The 21,729-nt window shown below is 41.8% G+C and overlaps 1 protein-coding gene across 1 annotated transcript in view; it reads left to right on the top strand.

Moving 5' to 3' along the window:
* LOC131263380 (protein madd-4) overlaps positions 1-21,729 on the top strand; it is a 150,291-nt gene that overhangs the window by 99,785 nt on the left and 28,777 nt on the right. Inside the window, exons 4-7 of the mRNA XM_058265570.1 lie at positions 15,636-15,758; positions 17,128-17,280; positions 17,408-17,535; positions 20,481-20,652. Of these exons, the coding sequence (XP_058121553.1) occupies positions 15,636-15,758; positions 17,128-17,280; positions 17,408-17,535; positions 20,481-20,652 (576 nt within the window). The remainder of the gene's footprint in view (positions 1-15,635; positions 15,759-17,127; positions 17,281-17,407; positions 17,536-20,480; positions 20,653-21,729) is intronic.

Below are 21,729 nucleotides of genomic sequence, written 5' to 3'. Positions count from 1 at the left end.
TCACACCGCATCGAATCACCGTTTCGTGAATACGACATACCGTTTGCTACCGCAAAAAAAGCAGAAAAGAAAACAACGTCACCATGAAACCAAGACAACATAAAACCCCTGCTAAGTGCCTCGCAAAGCGCCATTAACCCCAAACCACTTCATGCGGCACGCACGCATTTGACACTTTCGCCCCGGCTGGGACGTGTGAAGGCGTGTGGCGCCGGAACCCAAGCAAGGGTCGACAATTTGCATAATATCCAATCTACAAAATTCCACATCTGGTGCGGGCGGTCTGCCTGCACCATTTCCATTTCGTCCTCGAAACACCCAATCAGCTGGCTAATTTTTGGACAAGAAAGCCGACCAGACTTCCAAGAACTGAGCTGCTGGCAAGAGTGGCGCACTTTTTCGGCCCCGAATTCTTTTTCTCACCAGCCTAGGTCACATTTAAACTGATTAAAATGACCTTTACAGCCTAGAGGGAGGCATTGTTTGCACAGCGATCCCGAAAAGGTTACTAAAGCCCCCGCAACAGCGGTGCGTATGGCCAACTCCGTCGTCCACCAGTTCTGTACCACATGCCGTACAGTTGCCGAAATCCGATCAGCCGGAAACAAGCGACTTCGGAGAGCATTTCCCCCAATTCACCGGAAAAGGGTTACGAAGCGGCCGATGGGGAGCCAAGGGAAGGAAATTTCCACGAACCTCCGGTTAAAAATTCGGACACACAAGCCTTTCGGTTTTGCCATTCTCCGCCGTTTCCCGCCACTCTCCCCCCGGGGAACGAAAATTGGATTAGAATGTAAAACTTGGCACTCCGGACCGAGTGAAACCGGCAAGGAAGGCTATCGGGTTTTCCGCCCCCGTCCGAGTATGCATGGTTTGGAAACCCGTAACGTCCTAGCGCTCGCCCGGAAGCGGGTTCGGAAATCCTGGCGGCCTCGCCCTTTTTCCGCCGGAAAGCCGGAGCGAAAATTAAATATTCAAACCATTGTGGCTAATAAAATCATGCTAACTTTTAATAATTGATAAAATATTCATTAGCTGGCTTGTTTTGGGCCGGGAAAGCTTTTGCTGTTCGAATATCTTCCGCCGAGCGGATTACTCCCGGACCAGAGCACTACAGTTTTCTGCCGGAGAGAATCAGAGTAGCTACATCAAGTGTGCTGTTTTTCTATGCACGATTGCTAGCGACCAAAGAAGTAGACGCTCCCGAGCGCGTACATGGCCCAAACACTGGAGAAAAGAAAGGAATGGAAGTGGCTTAAAAATGTACAAATACGAACGAATCGCTGCATCTGTTTATGGTTCACAAAGTTTTCCTTGTACCCACTTAGAAATTTCGTACATTTCCCACACGATCGAGCGCTCAAAAATCAACACTCCTGCAAGATGGGTGTTCGTAGGATGGGAAAAAAGCTACGAATACAATTTGTTTGAGTAATTAAAAATAAACTGAGAGAAAATCTGAGCACCCCAGCTTTAGGCAAAAACACACACACACATAAAAGCACCTCCGCCCTCCGACACAAACAACCCAAGCCCCGAGCGGTTCGCCACCAACCCACCGGAAATCCTTTGAAGTTCGGTTCGTATCTTCGGTCCCGCTCGATTCGGTCGAAAAGCGAACGGAATGCTGTAATTACATTACTGCCATCGATACCATGAAAAGTGCCGGGAAAAGCTCGTGTGGCAGGGCTTCGAGCGCAATCGGGAAATGTGATGTAAGTTGGTATTTAAAACGCCCATTCGAGGCCCAATAAGTAATCGTGTTACGTTAATGGTGCGAATGAGGTTTTTAGCACCGGGAAAAGCATATTTTTTAAACTTTGCTTCACAGCGATTTTCTATTTTTCACGCAATGCGGTCATGTGGTCTTACAAATTATTTTCATTCAAATGGAAATAATCTTAGTAGCTAGTGTACTTGTACACTTTTGCAAATTATCCATTCATGTAAAGTACTGTGTAGTTTTTTTTTAAATGAGAATCAATAAATTATAAAAATGTTCATTTTAACGTAGATTCTCTTTACTCAGTCCATTCATGTTTTAATAAGAACGAAATCTTCTTTAACTATCCTGTCGAAACTATTTGGATAAAAACTGTAAGCTCTTTATTAAATAGCGGTCTCCTTCTTCCATTCCACAGCGAGCGACACATTCAATATGAAAATTACAACAATTACTGGAAATTATCTCCAGCATTCATAAAAGTTTGTCTTTGCTTTTCCATCTGCCTACATTCACACCCACTGCATTTTCCCATTCGAAGTTATAAATAATCCATCTTTTTGGTTGGGGAGAATTATTACGAAAAACAAAGTTTTACTTCTTTTCCCATTAATAATATTGATCGTTCGATGAGTAATACACCGAAAATGTTTCATGGCAAAAACGGTGGTGGATGACAGAGGAATACAGTTATTGATACGATATTTTATTTGCCCGATCGTACAGGCACAAAAATTTGTCAGAATCTCGAACTCACCGTCATGCAGCGAGCAGGGGGTCCGTGGTGCGGCTTATTAATTAAATTTTACGTTGCTCCAGGCATGGAAAACTCATCACAGGTCTGTTTGACTTTGAAGATGGAAAATGATTGTGCATCGTTCAGATGAGTAGAGTTCTATAATAAAATGTAAGGTTATATGACTTTTCAAGCCGGAAATGAAAAGCGAAACAACAGTTGTGGTAGAAGTTTTCATGTCGTAAACAAGGTTTAAAAAAAAGGTTTATTTATTCATTTAAGATCATCTGCGATGAAAACTTTTGCAAAGACAATTGGGAGCAAGAAGGAAATATAATGACCGATTCAACTCATCTGCCTTCAAATAATGACCCATTCTATAAATTCAATTACAAGCATACTATTGCTCTTAAATAGTTCCATGTACTGCTACTTGACTTTTCCCGGAAGTGGAACCATTCCGCACCCGTTTCGTTCCGTGGCTCGTTCTGGTACGAAATTTTTCACTTTCCTACTGCAATCTAACTTGTACAGAGGACCTTTTCCTCCGAATCCATACCCGGCTAGACACGCGACGGAGGATAACGGAGTTTGGCAGAGAAAAAGAGTTGCGAATTCGTTTTCCCACTTGCAGCACTTGAGAGCTTTTTGCAACGCGCCATCATCGTCGTAGCACAAACAGCAAACTCACTTCGTTACGACAAAACGAAACTTTCTCAGCCGTCACCGTTCATCGACCACTATAAAACAAACCCCAATTGGCAAACACAGGCGCGCACACACACATACACAAACACACGGACATGCTTTCGTTTCCCGTGCTCGCAGTGCACGATGGAGCGAAGCCGGGATAAAAATCAAAAATTCATTTTTGGATTTCAGAAAAATGAGATATGTTTTCTTAAACTACAAGATGAAACTAAGAAATGACCCAAAAACTAGAGCCTCTGTTCTTCCAGGTTCTGAGAAACAGCCCGTCAAAGTCAAGATTTGTGAAAATATTGCGTGAAAAATTGAAAAAAATCCATCAACTTTGAAGGTCTGTAACTCCTATAATAATGGCCGGAATCAAATTTCAAGCACAGTTTTGGAAAGGTATATTATCATGCTTTAAAATTGTTGACAGTTTAAGTAAATTGAAATTGAATGTCAGAAAATATTAAGCATTGTTTCGCAAAACTCCTGGAATTTTTTTCAATTTTCTGTTTTTAACCTTACGCCATCGCTAAGGATTGTGAAAGATTGTAATATGATTCATACCCACTTATAGTCTGGAATGTTTTGTAACAATAAATGATAGTTTTTTTTGCGCATATGCGCGCATCTTTACGTTAGTCTGTACTTTATATGTGAAGTTTATATTTTATCAGCTACTAGGCGTCTCCATCATGCCATATGCAGCATCATGTGTGGTAAGAAATATGTGAAATTCTCATTCCATGAAATATAGGTCGATGATCGTATCGTAAAAATTTGAACCAGGGTAGTGGTTGAACATCACGTAAAAGGGGAAAGACAAGCCAAGTCAATGGAAAAGAATGAAATTTGGTTTGGTTTACTTTGAATGTATTAAGTCGCTTTTTCTTGTTCTACAGCTCACAAACATTTTGTTCTGTTTGTACCCTTACCTGTAAAAGTTGAAGTTAATCTTCAAGAGTTGGTGAATCACACTGCGTGTAGAATAATTGAAATGCAAAAAACCGAAATCTTTCGGCACCTTTCATCTCCTTTGTGTGATTAACTAAGCAACGTATTATTGTGCTCGTGGGGCATTGAAGGATCTAGTGGACACAGCATTTAAAATCAGCTGTTTCATGGTTCCGGAGAAAATACTGCATCAGACAGTGAATTACTAGTATCGGCATTAACGCCTATCCGTCTTTCGTTCATTAGTGACGGTTCAGATATCATCTGGATAAACTTGATCCCCCAAAGTGTTAAGTTTTGCAGGCCAATTGTGATCGAGTTTGCGAGAGAGTCAAAAGAAATAGTTATACAAACAGTAGACGAAATCAAAAGCCAAATAACCAGGATAGTTCCTTATACAATTCAGCTAAATGAAACAAGTTATGTGGCGGTAAACTATTCATTTTATATGAGTTTAATTGATAGAAAAAATTGGCATATTTAACTGAAAATCTGTCTATGCACACATGGTGCAAAACAAACAGAAATGAACAGTGTAGAGCACTTAGAAAATGGATTTATTCCAAATCCTGAGAATTTATCTAATGGAATATCTCCACTGCACTGTTGGATGAGACATTTCGTACAGAATTGAATTTAAAAAATGGAGGGTTACTAAAAATTATAAAAAAACATGGACAATGATCGAACAAAATTGTATTGGAAAAGATGTACAAAAATTTGGTGTTAAAGTAGATGAACCAAGGCAAATGGGGGAAAATAGTACGACGGGAAACGTTTGTCGTCGGGCTTATTCAAACATAGAAAAATTGAGCGATATTTTGCAAATAGAAACAGAATTTATAGAAAGGTTTCGAAATATTTTAATAGCCATCAACTGTTCACAGCCTTTAAATTCAAAAACTATTGGTCCATATTGCAAAGACACATACATGTTTTACATACATCGTTACAATTGGTACAAAATGCCTTCTACTGTCCATAAAGTTCTTGCGCATGTAGATAAAATAATTATAAATGCCCCAGGTCCATTTGGATCCTTAGGAGAGGAAGCAGCAGAAGGTAGAAATAAAATATACAGAAGGGATAGAAGAGAACATGCCCGTAAAATGTCACAAGAATTCAATATAAAAGACATTTTTATGAGAGCACTAGCTGATTAACCCGATTTCATCCGGGTAGAAAAACAATTCCAAACGAAAGAGTGTTTTCATTCAGTGTATTGAGTTTTACAATGTTAAGAATGTTGGACGTTTCACACTTGAAAATTGGCTTTCTTATTAGTATGTTGGGTATAAATCGAAACGATTTTGTGTGATTGAGAATATTTGTAGCAGAAGATAAAAGAAGTCTGAGATGAGATTGAATACTCAAATTCGATTCCATTCGATTTAATGACCCCAAAAAAACTACGAAAATGATACCCATATTGCTTTTAAACCATTGTTGAGATATAGAGGTAAGATGGTAGCCCCTCTTATCCTTTCTTGTACATGGATGAAATTTTATTAGATGATGGCTACATATTTAAGAAGTATTTGTACCAAATTTTGTAAAAATCCCATCCCATAATTGTTGAATTATTATTATTTTTTTTCATTTGAGGTGTTCGGTGTTCGGGGATAGGGAAAAGTTTTCGGTTCGGGAAAGGGACGGAGGATATTCGAAATCATAAAAAAATAGCTACACTCCACCCTAGTTTGGTTAAGGTAGACTTATTAGATTTTGCGTTGAATACATGTGATCAGAATTGACGTTTTTTGTTCTGAGAATTGCTATTGTTTGGCTGGAGAAGAGGACGGTAGTGGGAGTCTTAGCTAAGATTGAACATTAAGAGTGAGGTCATTCGATTTAGAGACCACAAATACTGCGAAATTGGTACCCATATAGCATTTTTACTATTTTTAGGGTAGGGGGTAATTTGAGAGCCCCCTTTTCCCCTTGCCCTAGGAGGTTGAAATTTTAATCAAAGCTATGTCTCTTTGTAAGCAGTATGTGTACCAAGTTTGTGAAAATTTGTTCAATAATCGTAAAGCTTTAATTGGTTTTCCTTATTTTTAGACGGTTGTTATCCGGGAGGGGTAGGGAGGTATGGGGACATCAATAAACGAAGTCCAAATAATTCATCCTTGTAAAATTAGCTAATATCCAGTCAAGTTTGGCACAAATCGATCCGTTAGAGTTTGCGTAATGCTGTTGAATACATGATAAGAAATAACGCTCTTTGTTTTGAGAATTGCTATTGTTATGCTGAAGAAGAGGAGGATAGACGGAGTCTGGGATAGGATTGAACATTAAGAGTAAGGCCATTCGATTTAGAGATCATAAATCTTGCGAAATTGATATCCATATTGCATTTTTACCATTTTTGAGGTAGGGAGTAGTATGCGAGCCCCCCTTTCCCCTTCCTCTAGATCGATGAAATTTTAAACCATGCTATGTCCTTACGAAAGCAGCATGTGTATCAATTTTTATGTAAATCCAATCAGTAATGGTTGAGCTATAATTGTTTTTCATTAATTTTAGAGGATAGGTGTTCGGGAGGGGTAGGGAGAATTGAAGATATCAACAAACGAAGTTCAGATCATTCAATCCTGGAAAATTAGCTACCTTCCTGCCAAGTTTGGTGTAAATCGGCCCGGTAGATTTTGCGTGATGCGAGTGCATACATATATATATACAGACAACGGTGACTTTTATATATATAGAAGATTACAATCATCCAATCCAAACATTTCAACAATATTTCTGTCTAAATCGTTGAAAAATAAAAAAACAAATCCCATGACCAGACGCAGTAAAAACATTCTTCGTAGATTACAGCTCCTCAAATAGTAACAGACCCTTGCCAATTCAAAACCAAGAATATGATGGTACAAGCTCAGAAGAATTCAGAAGTTTTTTCCGCGTTAAATATCAATTATTTTCCAGATAACAATATTTTGAATGAATGTTTGTTGTAAATTTAGTTTGTTTTATATCAAACTAAAAAAAATCTTAAGTTAATGTAAAAAAAAAGATTGAAAAAATAATGCACCCATAGAAAAGTCTAAAAATATGAGGTTTTTGCAGCGCCACCTGGCGGGATTGTCCAGAAACATAATAATTTCGTGTAATATAATAGTATTACACGATATTACAATGAAAAAATTGCAAAACATTTGATTCCGAATTTTATCCCGGCAATTTGCTCTTTTCGCTCCATAGTGCAGTGGCATGAAACGAAAAATTGCATTGTCGTCGTAAAGCATGACCCGGGAAGGGTTTTAACCACCCTGCTCCCCTGTGTGGTGGGGATGAGATGGCAGACAGCGGGGCAGGTATGCGGTGCGGAAGTGGCTTAGTTTGTAAAGCATTCTCACCCTCGAGAGGCTACACGAAGCAGCCCCATTTTGAAAGGGGTTTTATGCTTAATCATATTCATGAATTTTACTACTCAAAGTGGAAAATATAATAAGAAGAGAATAATGCATCAACCGGATGCGATTCTGTCGATGGGACGAGGAAAGAAGGGCAAAGGAAATCCATGAAAGGGACAATTTAAAAAGATAATAAAGCGTTAGAACGAGATCGTGTGACATGCATGACGGGCATAAACAAAAAACAAACAGGAAAAAGCTGAAAGAAAGTAATGATTTGCATGATAAAAGTAAGCAAAAAATTAAACAAACAACAAAATGATTCACGTCTGGCTACAACATTCACAAACAACTTTATATGCAATGTTTTTCTCCCTTGTTCTCGTCATCGTAAGGTAATGTTGTAATCGGCAGCACGATGAATGCATCAAGCGGATGGAAATCGGTTTTCGATTTCGGTCTCTCCGAAAGGATTAAACCGAATATGTTATTTCACTCGGCGGCCACATTGATGGCTTTCTCTGCAGGCCTCTGGTCAGCCACGAAAGGTAAAAATAAACCCTGGATTCGGTGGCGTGAAAAGCAACATTTTTTCACGACTCACCATATCAAGTGAAAATAACAACAACTTTGGACCGGAAAACTCGACGCTAGGGAAGGCAAGTGCAAACGGGGACCAACCAAAATGAAAAACCACCTTTCAACTTGCCAGTTCCCATTGGAGTTTGTTCGCGTCACGGGTTGTTCGCATTAATGTGATACAAGTGAGGAACGAGAACGGGAAACGGAAAATGGGAAAGTAAATCAAGGATTGATTGGTCCAATCTGTACCAGGAAGCGTCAGGCGTTTGCGGGTCAGTGGAGGCTGGAAATGCTTTTGCAGAAAGGAAAAAAATTCTGTGAAATTGCAAACAGTGAAGATGGATCCTGCATTTGGGAGGATGTAAACCGATGAAAGGTTGAAGTAATTAATTTATTGGCTTATCAATCCAATTTCCGATTCCAGGTGTGTTCAGTATCGTCGCTAGCGGTAATATTATTGACCCTCCAAAAGTAAAAAATATTTATCGCTCGTTTTGACTATATATTATCTACTTTTAGAATAACTGAGAATTCTTTTTACCAAATTCAACGAATAAATATGTATATTGGAAGGAGTGTCAGCAGTTGTTGAGGCATTATTAGACCATTTTTTCGTATATTACCAGCAATCATACAAAACCATTTTGAAAAATGTTGCAATTCATATTGCTGTGCCTTTTTTGTCATTAAAAACAAAAAACGTATTAAATTTAAAAAAATTACCACAGTGCCGTCAAAACTTTGTTAAGTTGAAGTAAATCATCTTTCTTGGAAGTGTGTGAAAGTGAAATAATACAAAGATCAACATTAGATTGAGTCTGTGTTATGCTGCAAAAATTCCCTACCAATTGCTTGTTTGGTAGTTTAAATGTTTAAACATGAAAAAAGGTAATATAAATTGTATTTTGCATCTTTTAAAATACCTATGATGTGGTTTAAAATGTCAAAAGACATTGCGCTTAAAAACTAGCTTGTTGAAAATGTAATTGCTTCATGGATTTTTATTCAAGGCAAAACCAATAAATCCATAGAAACATCGATATCCGCTAACTGGTCTATTGAACCATTGAGAAATTGCACGACGTCCCTTGAACACGGACAAATCATCTCACCGGCAACCGAATGCAACCACGTAAATGCACACCGATGCGATAAGGGTTCACTTACACTCCATTCGGTGAACAATTACAAAAGAAAAAAATTCCAAAAAACGTCACGTCATACCACATACCGATGGCTCACTTATCTGTCCTCGGCGTGGTGGTCTTCCGCAAGGACACCTGTGGAAAGAAGGTCGGCTCCCCAGCGACCGGACATCGACGCTTAGCACCCACCTTACAAAGCCCGAGAGAAAGAGAAAGACAGAGAGAGAGGGAATGAGCGCATTGAAGAAGCTTCCACCATCCGCAAGTGGCCACCTTCCGAGCGGAAGTGCAGCGGACCGATATGACTTACCTGCCGCTAGGAATGGTGGGAGGGTAGGGGTGAGGGAGGAGTACGCGCGAAGGGTCGCTAGTGCCGGAATTCGAACCGGGAAATGAATGGGAAATAAATCCCGCCAGTAAAAAGGCACTGGCAGATAAGAGCGGTTCGTCGGTCGGTGTTGTCGTGGGTTTGCGGTGAAAAGGAAATAAAATGTCGGTTAGAGGGGGGAAAAAGGGGAGGTAGAGCGAGGTGGACGAAGTGAGAGCTTACAAACTGCCATTTGCTTTTTACCTATATATGTTTGGGGGGGGGGATTCTTGTGGCCTCCCGGAAGGTGCAGGTGAAAGTGATTCGTGCCGTGGCGCAATGGCAGAAGCATAAAATGTGACCGACCGGAAGGCGAAGCGGAAACCCCTAATATCGCCATCATGATAACTCGAACTTCTGCTGCCGAGCAGCTCGAGTGGCCTTTATCCAAACACTTTTATGCAAATGCTATTTTTGTAAAGTGAATGTGCCATAGATCTGTTTGCTCGGCACCGTCCAACTCCGGGAGGCCTCTTTGGAATTGCTTTTCGCATCGGTCTACGGCAACGACGACGGCGACGATGATGCTGCTGATGATGATGGTGATGATGATGGTGATGGTAATGATGAAGACGATGTTTGTTGGCAATCCACCTGGGCCCTTGAATGGCCACTTCTCGACGTCACCGGTGAGCACCGGACCCGGCGTTCCTCCGCTGGAGTTTAGATGTCCAATATAATTGACATACTCATGGACACTTGAGACCGTCACCGTCGAGAGGTTGAATGGAAGGGAACAAAGCCGGATACGGAACGGAAGGGAAGCACTTCCATATTTACAATTCCAATCTCACACACTGACGCGATTGAGTGCAGCATAATTTTGTGCTAATGCCCACCGCAACGGGGGCAAGGTCCTCGAACCGCCAGAGCATAAGTCAACCACTTGCCGCCCGCTTCCGGCGCTCGAATGGGATTGACATACGCATAGCGTAACGGTTCCCGGTGCAGCGGGTGCAGTACAATGCTGACCGATGGTCGTTGAAATTTTAAATAACGTGCGAAACGGACAGGACACATGACAAGTGGCGCGCATTGTTGGCCCGTCGTGGCGAATCACACTGGAGACCCACTTGCCGCGCGACAAGCAGACCCATGTTCGCAGGAAACACGTACTGGGTGCTCGCACCTACGAGCGGCATCATTAAGACGTGTTGCGGTTTATTGTTTGATGAGCTTCAAGCAACTGAAATGATATACTATCGATATACACATGCAACAAGGCTTTAGAAGTGCCTATTTTGTTCTTATTTTTTTAGCATAAACGCGTCATATTATTATTAAAGTTAGCACTTCTAAAATAATTGTTGATCTAATGTTAACTGTTTTGACCAATTTTGAAAGAAACAAAAATTGGTAATAACGATTCAACACTTCAACTACTTTTCCAAATCACATTCAGGCCCTTTAAGTGAAAAATTAATGGAAAACACAATTTATTTTAGCAATTGCCTGAGAGTGTGCTACAGTCATTCTGTAAAGGTAAAATTATTTCATAAACTTACCAGAAAAAACGGGTAATCACAAAAGCTCTAGCAGTCTTGAATGTAATTTCTCGAAAATAACATTCAAGAAGATTATTGCTGATATGAGTTATGAGATTGAAAATGCCAAATCTACTGCGCATTCTTTTCAACGATACCTGAACCTGCAGTAAGATATTTTTAACAATTCCTACACTTAAACTCCCCCATGAGCAACTTCAACACAATCCATAAAGTTCATTTCCTAGTTCGCTAGATCTACATCCACACTGACAGCGATATTGGCTTTGCATAACCACCCGCTGGTTGTGAGCTTATCAGAGAATCATACTATGCTGCCCGCCGTGCGCCGGATGTAAGCCCTGCACTCCGATGACGAAGGATTACCCGGAAAAACTGCCCAGCTTTCATTGGAAGGTTTATTGAAACTGACCACCTAAAAACACCACAGGAAACACACAGATTGATTTGCACATCCTGGGGCTTGCTTCCTTTGAACTTCCGCGCGCCAGCAATTTGCGATGAAATCCAACCACCCCAAATATCCCGTGGCGAAAGGAAGCGTGTTCACTCGAATCGGTGCTGGAGCTTGGTTACTTCTAACAACAACATACAACGGGATGGAGGAGATGCAAAGGGATCGGTTTTGGTGCTTTTGATTGTATGAATAAACCAACCTATTCTTCATTACAGTTTAACGAAAAGTTTAAACTATTCCTTCATTTTGTCTACGACTGATTATTGCTAAAGCGTCATAAATTAGAAAATAGTAATAAGTTTAAATTGGTCCACAAATCTAATTGAACAATGTTTAAGGATAGCCATATATTTACCGTTTTTTACTTTTGCTATCTCTTGTGCTTGCAGGAATCTTAGATGAAATCGTTTCGAAATAATTATTAGCTGAAATTTAATAAAATCTCAAACAAATACAGAGCTCCAATTCATCCATATTAGACAAGTAAAATTTTAAAATTTAACTAGTGGTAGTTAAAATAGCAAAGGAGAAACACTCAAACGTGATGCGATTTTCAAAACATCATTGCTATCATCGTGCCACTTGATCACTTTCGAAACCGAAACCCTTCGGTCCCGTGGTTGAATCCATCTGACGGTTTGAAGTACCGGCAGAACTATCTCATCCATGCACAAGCTACTTCACCATGAGTGTTTCACTCTGGTTTGGGCATATTTCTGGATGGAAATGATTGTATCCTTTGACTCTGGCTGTGGACGCCCGTGCGCGGTTCCTAGGACGTACCACAAAACAAAAAAAAAGGCTTATAGCTTTTTACACAACCTAACTAACCATCCAACTCAGCGCCAGATACTCGTGAAAACGCCACGGATGGATAAATAGCCACTCATAGCGCGATCATCTTCATCAACGCCGGCGTGGAACAACTCCAGAAATCCCTTGCTAATGAAAAACCAACCCTCTTCTTCTGTTGCTTCACTACGAATAGTCACTTCACCCCGGACATCCTGTTTGCTGGAAAAGCCTTATTCTGGCTGCTTTTTATAGTGACTGACTATTGGAGAGGTGTTAAAATTACGTTGTATGCAAATACGCTACTGGGAGTATAACGCTCGAGGGGTGGAGTAGACAGTCTACCCGGAAAATCCGGTGAATGATACAGATATGAAACACCAACCTGATCCAAATGCTATCTGACAGCGAACATGCAAAAATAAAAAACGAAAAAAGGGGAGAAGAAACAACATCCACTCCACTCGTACCTTGTAGAGGATAATTCGGTTTTCGGTATTTCCACAAATCTATCGATTGCTGTTGAGATGTGCCTATGCGGATGGCCACAGAAGAGGACGGGGCTAAGTCCGGGTTTGTTCGCTACATTTGCACTTCCTCCCTTTGGACTGCTTTGAGGGTCCTTAAACTGTGCAAAACCAACTGCCGTTCGTTTGGGAAAGCAATCCGTCAGGTAGGTAGGTCATCATCATCAGCATCATGCCATCAAGGAACCATCTGCTCTCGAGCAGTATCAGCATTATCGACACAACAACCAAGCACCGGAAATGCTTTTCGGGCAACGGACGCACCTCAACGCACGGCCCATCGGTTTCGGAATGCTGCACAGATATACAGATTCCCTCTTCTGCTCAATAGGGGATACACAAAATGAATTCAAAAATGTCTCTGCCCGGTGTGAGCTTTCCACATCGTGGCTTCATTCAGAATTCCCCAGAGTTCGGTGGCCGGTCCCTCCTTACCGGTGTTTTGTCACGTGTATCAATCACATCAGCCGAAACCGGAAGTGCCAATGCCATTTATCGTACCGTGCTAGGTCTACCTTGGTCCACGTTTTCCGGCCCTTCTATCTTCTATCAACAAACTGAATCCTATCGTTCCGGGGCAACTGTTTGATGATTTTGTGGCTTTGCCTGTCCCGCTTCGAATTTCCATGTTACGGAGGGAGGGAGAGGAAGGTTTAACCGCCAGCCTATCGATGGTGGTGATCCTGCAAACACACGTTTGTGCAGGGATGGTGGCGAAAGAGAGCTCCGACGATGAAGACGGAGAGAAAAATTCACCCTTCACCACAGGAAAGTCAAGCTGGTTGTTTTTCGACTAGGACCAACCCTGGACTTCAACCTCGACTACCAACCATTGATCGGAAGATATTCGATTCCCACCGGGGGCTTTCGTTTCGCCTAACTTTGTTTTCCTTCCGGCAGATTGCAAGTAGAGCAAAACTGGACACGTAATTGAATTGTGTATCTCTTCTTGCCCCGGACTGTGGATCCGGTTACCATCCCTATGGCAATCGATGAAGTGCAGTACCGTCTCCTATCGACCCTTCCGTTTCGCTCCACGACAAAGACGACGACGCATCTTTGCATCGTTGCGGTTCGGGTTTTGCTCATCGTCCTTTACAAAACTTTCTCCTCAACGCCAGTTTGGTTGTTTTCAATTTCTCCCACGAGGGAAAACCAGTTCGCAAGTGGAGTTTGATGAGCGGCCATTGCGGAAAAGTGCAATCGAATGCGTTCCTTGCTAGTCGTCGAGACCGAGATGATGATGATGATGATGACGCTTCGGACCCTGGAAAGAGTGCGCCAATGTTTGTCCGATCGTTTTCTTCATGCGAATGGTTTGTTGTTGTTCAGTACTTTTTGTAGCTGAAGAAAGGAAGAACTGAATCCGGAAAGCTTAACTCCCCCGAGCGCTGGACCGTCTGCCCGAGGAAATTGGATTGACTTTTCGTTTCTCTTTACTTTCTGGATAATGTAGACATCGTCGGCTCTGTTTCGACACTTTTCTTTTATGAAACGCTCAATCGTTTCCGATGGAATCCCATTATTTGGAACGATATAACACCTTATAGATGCAAATTATCTATGTTCCTTTGTATAGTTCCATCATGACGATTCGAGTAAGCATGATGTGCTTGTAAACAATAAACAAAACTTATCTGAAGTCAGTTTTCAACTAAAAATGTGCTCAACATGTTATCTTAGCCGCAGAAAAAAAAGTGTTTGGCTTCTAGCTATTTTTCACATTCTCTATTCCATGATGTTTTTTCATTTTGTAATAAGATATTGTTTCCCACTAAAAAATAATTTTGGAAGCACTATTAGTTTATATTTATGTATTTAATATTAAATTTACATAAAGTGTTTTTTATATGATGGATGGTTCCTAAGCTAAATTTGCAAAACAAATATTTTGCAGAAGACTGTCTTAAGGGCTTTTCCCAATCCTATCTTCTAAATTGATAAAATTATGATGATTGAAACTTTCCTAAAACAATATGTCATCACAAAATCCGTTTGCTTTATGGATAGAAAGTCCATAAGAAATCTATCATGTGAAAATTCATGTGACCCTCAAACCGGTATGAACCGGTATGTATTCCCATGGGGAGATCAACAAACATAAGGCGCATCGAGACAGAGATACCTCAGGCGATTGTGATTGCGGTCTATCCTTTTAGCTTGCAGTTCATCTTACTCTTTGAACTGAGCTTCAGCACTCGGATAGTACATTGAATCAATAAAACTGATGCCGGAAGTGGTACGGCTGTGCGATCCTCATCTAAACTTCGGCTAGCCACACACGATAGCGAAGAGGCCATCAATACCGACATGGAGCGCCATGGAAAGTTGATCAAGTGGTACACTAGCCTCTTTTCGTTTCTAAATCCCAAGAAATGCCACATTAATGCCGGCACTGCGTCCGTCCTTTCCCGTTCCAGTTTCCGGTCCAGAAGAAGACGTTCAATTAACAGGTTCCCGTAAACGAGAAGTCAATTAAGCGCCTTAAGTCAGTGAGAAAGCGGTGGCATTGGGCCGACCAGAGCGGCCGCACTGTCCAATCGTTCGCCTGCTGGGGACGACGTTCGATTATTGTCAGCTTAAAAATCAATTAATTTAGTTTATTTTCCAATTTCCTCCCACGGTTCGGTCCTTTTCCGTGGTCACTTTCCTCCCTCCAGCGCGCTACGGTTATTGTTATGGTCCTCGTGTCCAATTGCCAAAATGCGATTTCGGATCGATTTTTCTCTAATTTCTTCGCAACCTGAACAACATTCTTACCGCGTCCATTTCTCTCTCTTTCCCTTACCCCACAGTGTCTAATCCTAACGTTGGCGAAGGCAACACACAAAGATAACCGAGGTGGCTCAAATGAAACGGTAAGCACTTGGTCACCGTCCGGCACGGATCTGGAGGACGAAGACGACGAGGAAGTACAGGTAAGAGGTGTTTGCGAGCAAGCTGAACGAAAATGGGAGGAAAAAAAACACACACAAAAGGAACAAGCTAGTAGAGCCAACGAAAATTGACACCGCCATCAACTGCACCGAACTGGCTGGCAATCCAAGTGAGGTCGAATTGGTTACGATTTTCCTTCAATTGCAATGCAATTAGAGCTGCTCGCTACGCTATCGCCTCCGGAATCCTTTTATTTCTTGATTGTCTATCCTTCCCAATCCCAGGCGTGGCATTGGACACCGGGAGGAGTGAACGAATTGAAATGCCATTCTTACAATTGGCGTTCATCTAGTCAATCGCGATCGTTAATGCAGAGATTAAATTAACATCAGATTTGTGTAAAGAGTTTTGAATTGCTAATATTGAAATATACCTGTACCAACAACTATTATCAACCGAACGATATTTGCTTATTGTTTTCATTTGCATTAATTTCATCAATTAATACTAGAATCCAAACAGCGATCAGTTTGTCCGCAACCCAATTTTCAATATTAATATCTCAAAAATGGTTGAATATTCTTTAAATAAAACACACTTCAATTTTTAAGCTACATCAAAACAAACTCAGATTTTTTTGTTGAACCAGTTCTGAGAACCAATTTGACAAGGCACGAATGTTTTTTATCAGTCATTTTGGTCGCTGTTTTTAACACGCTTCAACGATATGTTTAAAGATTTCTCCAATCAATAAACGGTATCTTTTAGTACATTTTTTAACAATCATTTGGCGTTTTTGGTTTTTGAAACATGATCGAATCGTAATTCATTTCATAAACATGTAAAATTTTATTAAGAGTAAATATGTGCAATAGAAAGCAAACACATTACCCAACTGTTAAAATAATGATTTCATATTTTAAGTTTGTCAACTAATGCCATAAATTGACGCTCTTAGTTAAACAATTAATGAAAGAGCGGCCAAAAATACTAAAAAGTTTCGGGCAAGATTCCAAAGCAATGAATTCAAGTGTTTAACACCATTAAAACTTGATAATACCATTTGAGAAATATGATAACATTGTGAAACAGTACTATCACTTATCACTTGATTGTGTAACAAATGAACGTTAAAACGAATAAATCCGTTTATTCCTACACATAATAAAGACAAAAACAAATCCAAAAGTTTGGTATACAGTTTCATTAAAAAAAACACACATTAAAAGATTTTCAAAACTCTGTAACTAGCGAAAAATAAAATGAAACCACAACACCAAAATAATTTATGGTAAAACCAATTGTGTGCTAAAGAAGCAAGTTAAAACCTGTGTCTACAATCATCGTCTATTAGTTACGCGGGCGTTAATCTCATTTCGTTGACTTGCTATTTTCTTCCCCTCCCACCAGAAACGAGCGAAAGCGCAAGGCTGGTCATCGTGGACGGAATGGTCGACCTGCTCCCGGTCGTGCGATGGCGGCGTCGCGTATCAGCTGCGCCGTTGCCACGCACCGCACGGCTGCAAGGGAGACGCCGTCCGGTATAAAATCTGTAACATGCAGGTAAGCCAGTGGGCGCCTCCGGAACGGCGACGAACGAAAATCGACACCCGAAGCGTGCATAATTGTGTGATACGCTTACAGAAATCCAATAAAACGTCGAACATAAAACACAATCTTTCCTTCACAGCCCTGTCCGGAGCAGCAGGACTTTCGCGCCCACCAGTGCTCGGCGTACGACGACGTGCCCTACGATGGCGCCCTGCTGAAGTGGACTCCGCACTACGACTACTCGGAACCGTGCGCCCTCACCTGCAGGTAGGCTCCCTTTCTTGGGTGAAGATTTTCAATTTTCGGACGCGTCTGCTCCGCGTTCCACGCGAACGGAAAGAAAATGGTACGGCGAAAGGACACCTTCATCATAATTTTTCACCGAATTGTAACGGCTCTATTACAACGGTGGCGGTTTCGGGCGTCTACAAAGACAGACGTGGTTTTCAGCGTGGTTCGCCTATGCGTTCCGACCATTGTGAAGGGCGGAATATTTTGCTCAAGAATCGAAAAAAGGAAGTTGAAAGCAATATGAAACTCAACAGTCTGCTCGTAACTTTTAATACCGACATAATATCGTTCAACAAGGTGCTCCTCGGGGCGTCCTGTTGAAGGTTATGTTTTTTGCTGAGCTTTTTTTCAACCAATAGACTGTATTTTTTAAAGTTGCTGGCCTTTAGCGCGTCTCGGTTTCTAGCGAAATGTTAACCAACATGCGAAAATTGTTGCAAAATTTATATATTTTTTTTTATGTATTTAATTATGCTACAATGTTATACGCTCTGTGTTAAAAAAATGGAACAACAGCGCAATATGAACTAATTGCTGAGAAAATGTTCCAACAGCTGGGAAAATTTATTCATTAACCGTGTTGAGTAAAATTCAATTATGCTTTGGTTGAGTTGAAGGACTGTGTTTTAGTTTTTAAAAAATTTACAGACGAAATGATTTGAACGATACGAGTCAACTTTTAGAACACTATTTTCAACGCAAAGTTCATAATTGTCAACCATATTTTGTTACAAAAAAAACATTTGACATAAAGAAAGATAACAAGCTTTCCTTTTCTAATTTTGCTTAGAAGTTCTTATTTACTTCTAAGTTAAGCAATTTTTAAATTGTTTAGCTAATCAACCCCAACATAGTGTTACAGCTTTGGTTTCGGATTTTTAAGATCTAAATAGTTCAACCTCAATTTATCTGCAACTTGTATTTCCGTTAAAAATCGTAACAAGAGAAGCATTGACAACTGTAAACAACAATGTTGTGCACTGCTAAAACACTACTTCGTTATTTTCACAATTTTATAGCGGTAGTCTTAACTTGCAAAAGCACAGCATTAACGAATTGTTCGGCAGATAAGATATATTAGATCCCGTTTTTGCTTTTGTCTCCGCTTTCTAGACGAAGTTATACTTCGGCTTTCCTTTCCCAAAATCCAGGCCAGCTTCTTCGGCGTTCGGCTAAATTCAATCAAACTCAATCTGGCTAATTAACTTTTATCATCCGTCGAGCAGCGAGCGATATCCTGGCGTGCAGTCATCCGGCAGAAATCAATTATTCTGTACTCCGCTAAAAGCAAACGCGCATTCGCTCGTTCGATCGTGCGCTTGCCCGAATTCCTATAAATAGTTTCGGCTCGAACATCCTGCACCGACGATCCCGACTCGGTCTTACTCTAATCCTGCCGCCTTGAAGGTTGCCCGGGGTCGGCTGATATTTTCCGAGCGATAAAAGAACATCCATCCTTCGGAGAAATCCACGCGAAACATTCAATTTTGTGCAGCCGCTTTTAAGTATCTTCCAACGCTCATTACCCCCGCAGCTGGCCTCGAGCCTCATTTTTCCGGTGCCATTCATCAAGGGTGGAAATCGAACCGGAAAACTTCCTCTCCCGGTGGCTTGAAAAGTTTCCCACTGTGACTTGCCCTCACTCGATCCTTTCTATGATTTAGAATCGGCAGAGTTCTTCCATGTTGAACGAAAATCGCACATCGGTAGTTGTGTTTTTCCCTGTGCCACAAAAGGCACACCAAGATCCTTATTTGATCGCCACGATGGAACTTTGACTTGTTCGTACCCATCAAAGGCTATCCGGACGAGCCTGGGTGAACTTCTTCCTATCGGCCCGGTGATATATCGCTAACGGCTGCAAATCTCTGGAACATGCGAAAGACTTTTTGAGCCTTTAAGACGAAGGTTCATAAGGAACACGGATTTTGAGAGGGATAGTTTTGTAAAGGACGCTTTTTCTAGCTCGGTGAACTATATTTGATGAGGGAAAACTAAACTGTTCTGGATATCGCCGAAGAAAGTTTAAAGGCCCAGTACGAAAGATTGTTTCAAATTTTGTAAAATTTTGCAGAACTTTGTACTAAATATTTCAGAGTTTCCTTACAACAACTAAATTAGACTTGTGAAAGCAATATTAATTGAACCACCGGGTTAAGTATATTCCATATTTTAAGAAAAGTGAAACTCACCCTGGTGAATCATCAATCAAAAAAAAAAACCTAAAGTTTTGCAATTCTGGAGCTTACGAAATACCTACTGGAGAATGCCCCGTTAATCCACCGAAGATCCGAGCGCATGCAAATTCGTTTATTCTCGAACTGTTGTAACTTGCAGTCAAACTGCGTTCTTAATTCGATAAAACTTTGTTTATTTCAATGAACACGACCATCACCATGTTGATCCTGGGTTGAAAAACTTTCCCCAAAGTCGTTCGTTTCAGTCATTGCCATTTCGTTTCGTCATTCGCACGGCAGGACGAGGGAACCGGGAACCGAAGCCAACCGCAGCCGACCGCTTAAAGTGTAACTCTGTCGACGGTACGGAACGATGACGACGACGAACTAATGAATTTACTTTCACCAACTGCAAGCTTTATGCGACTCTTGTTTAATCTCGAGCATACAATCGGTCGCCGAGGCACGATAAAGCCAAGAGCTTTATCTTACCTTTTCCTTTGGTGTAACTTGGTCGTACCTCGAGAGCCCTTAGGGTAGAAGCTCCATGGCCACTGACCATGTTCAATCCACCCTGAAACGCCTCGAGACACCGAAAGGAAGCGGTTAACAGGACAGGCGAAAGAAAATGCAAAGTAAAACTTTTCCCACGTCCCGGAGCACCCTGTTCCCCCTACGGATTGAACCTGGGTTCCATTTCTTTAACTCACCAAACGTTTTCTTTTTCTACTACGCCTCCGGCAGGGGTCGACCGCAGCACCTGCTCGAGGATATGCCCGATTCGGCCGGAGCCAGCGAGTCCTTTCCCATCAGCGACGACGAGCCGAGCGTCATCGTGCAGCTCTCCAACCGGGTGCAGGACGGCACCAGATGTCGCCCGGGCAGCCTAGACATGTGCATCCAGGGAAAGTGCCAGGTAAGTTGCACCGACCGGTCGTTGTTTCACACTTACCGGTGTCATCCCCCGAGATCCAACCCCTTCGGTGTCGCTCGTAGGCGAAGAAACTAGCGAAAAGAGAGAAAAATCTCTTTAACATCCTCACAACGAGTTCATGGACTACAAAGTTCTTAATCCCTCCATCGCTGGAGCATGGCCAGATCTCTGGGTATTGGAGTGTCAAGCGACAGATTTACAACAGTTTCTTCAGTTTTTCCCCAGCGCTAAAACTCTTCCCATCCCATGGCGAGCTATTCTGGGTCGATGGGAGGATGTACTAAAACTTACAGACTACTGAGTTACATGGTGCCTGACCGGGTTGGACATTCTTGCCAACTTTGCCATGCACCCAACCAGCCTCTCTTTCCACTTGCCGCGGGGAACGCTTTTCACCCACGGTTCACGCAACACAATGTACGACCACCGTTCCGGAGGTTCCTCCGGAAGTCCCAAGCCGAAAGGATATCAACCGCAAGTTCTGGTGGTTCCATCTCCACCACCAACCACCCTCCCCACGACACCGGTACCGGCTGCTTCGCTCAAGTGGTTTTGTCATGGTGTAAAGTTTTTCGATTAATGCACAAAAATGTTCCCCGATCCGGAGTTCGATGGGAAACCGACCGAAGCGCCCACGCTCGGAAGTCTATTGTCCGAAACCCGAGGAAAGCCGGAAAACGTGCGGCGAACACCGCGCGTAATTGCTTGCCACGAAAAGTTTGATTTACACGACGCAGATTATGCGCAGCGCTGACGATGGTCACGATGGTAATGATGATGATAATGATGATGATCGTCCTGATCGTGACGCTACTTTATATCTTCCAAACGCATTTCCAATCCCGTTGACGAACGGGCAAACTTACGCCGGAAAAGCGAGCTTCCGAAAAGCTTTCCAACCAAAGCCAACACACCTTCGGCAACATATTGCCACGTTTTCCTGTGAACCACATGAAAGCAAACCCGATACCGAAACGATGTGCCAATAGGACAACCTGGCCGGTGTCGGGTTATGGAGAGGGTCCTCGGACCCCTTGTTATCGACCGGCTGATGTCACG

Source organism: Anopheles coustani, chromosome 2 (genome assembly GCF_943734705.1).
Source record: "Anopheles coustani chromosome 2, idAnoCousDA_361_x.2, whole genome shotgun sequence".
NCBI lineage: Eukaryota > Metazoa > Arthropoda > Insecta > Diptera > Culicidae > Anopheles > Anopheles coustani.
Note: the sequence above shows the minus strand (reverse complement) of the source record. Positions and strands in the feature narration are given on the sequence as shown.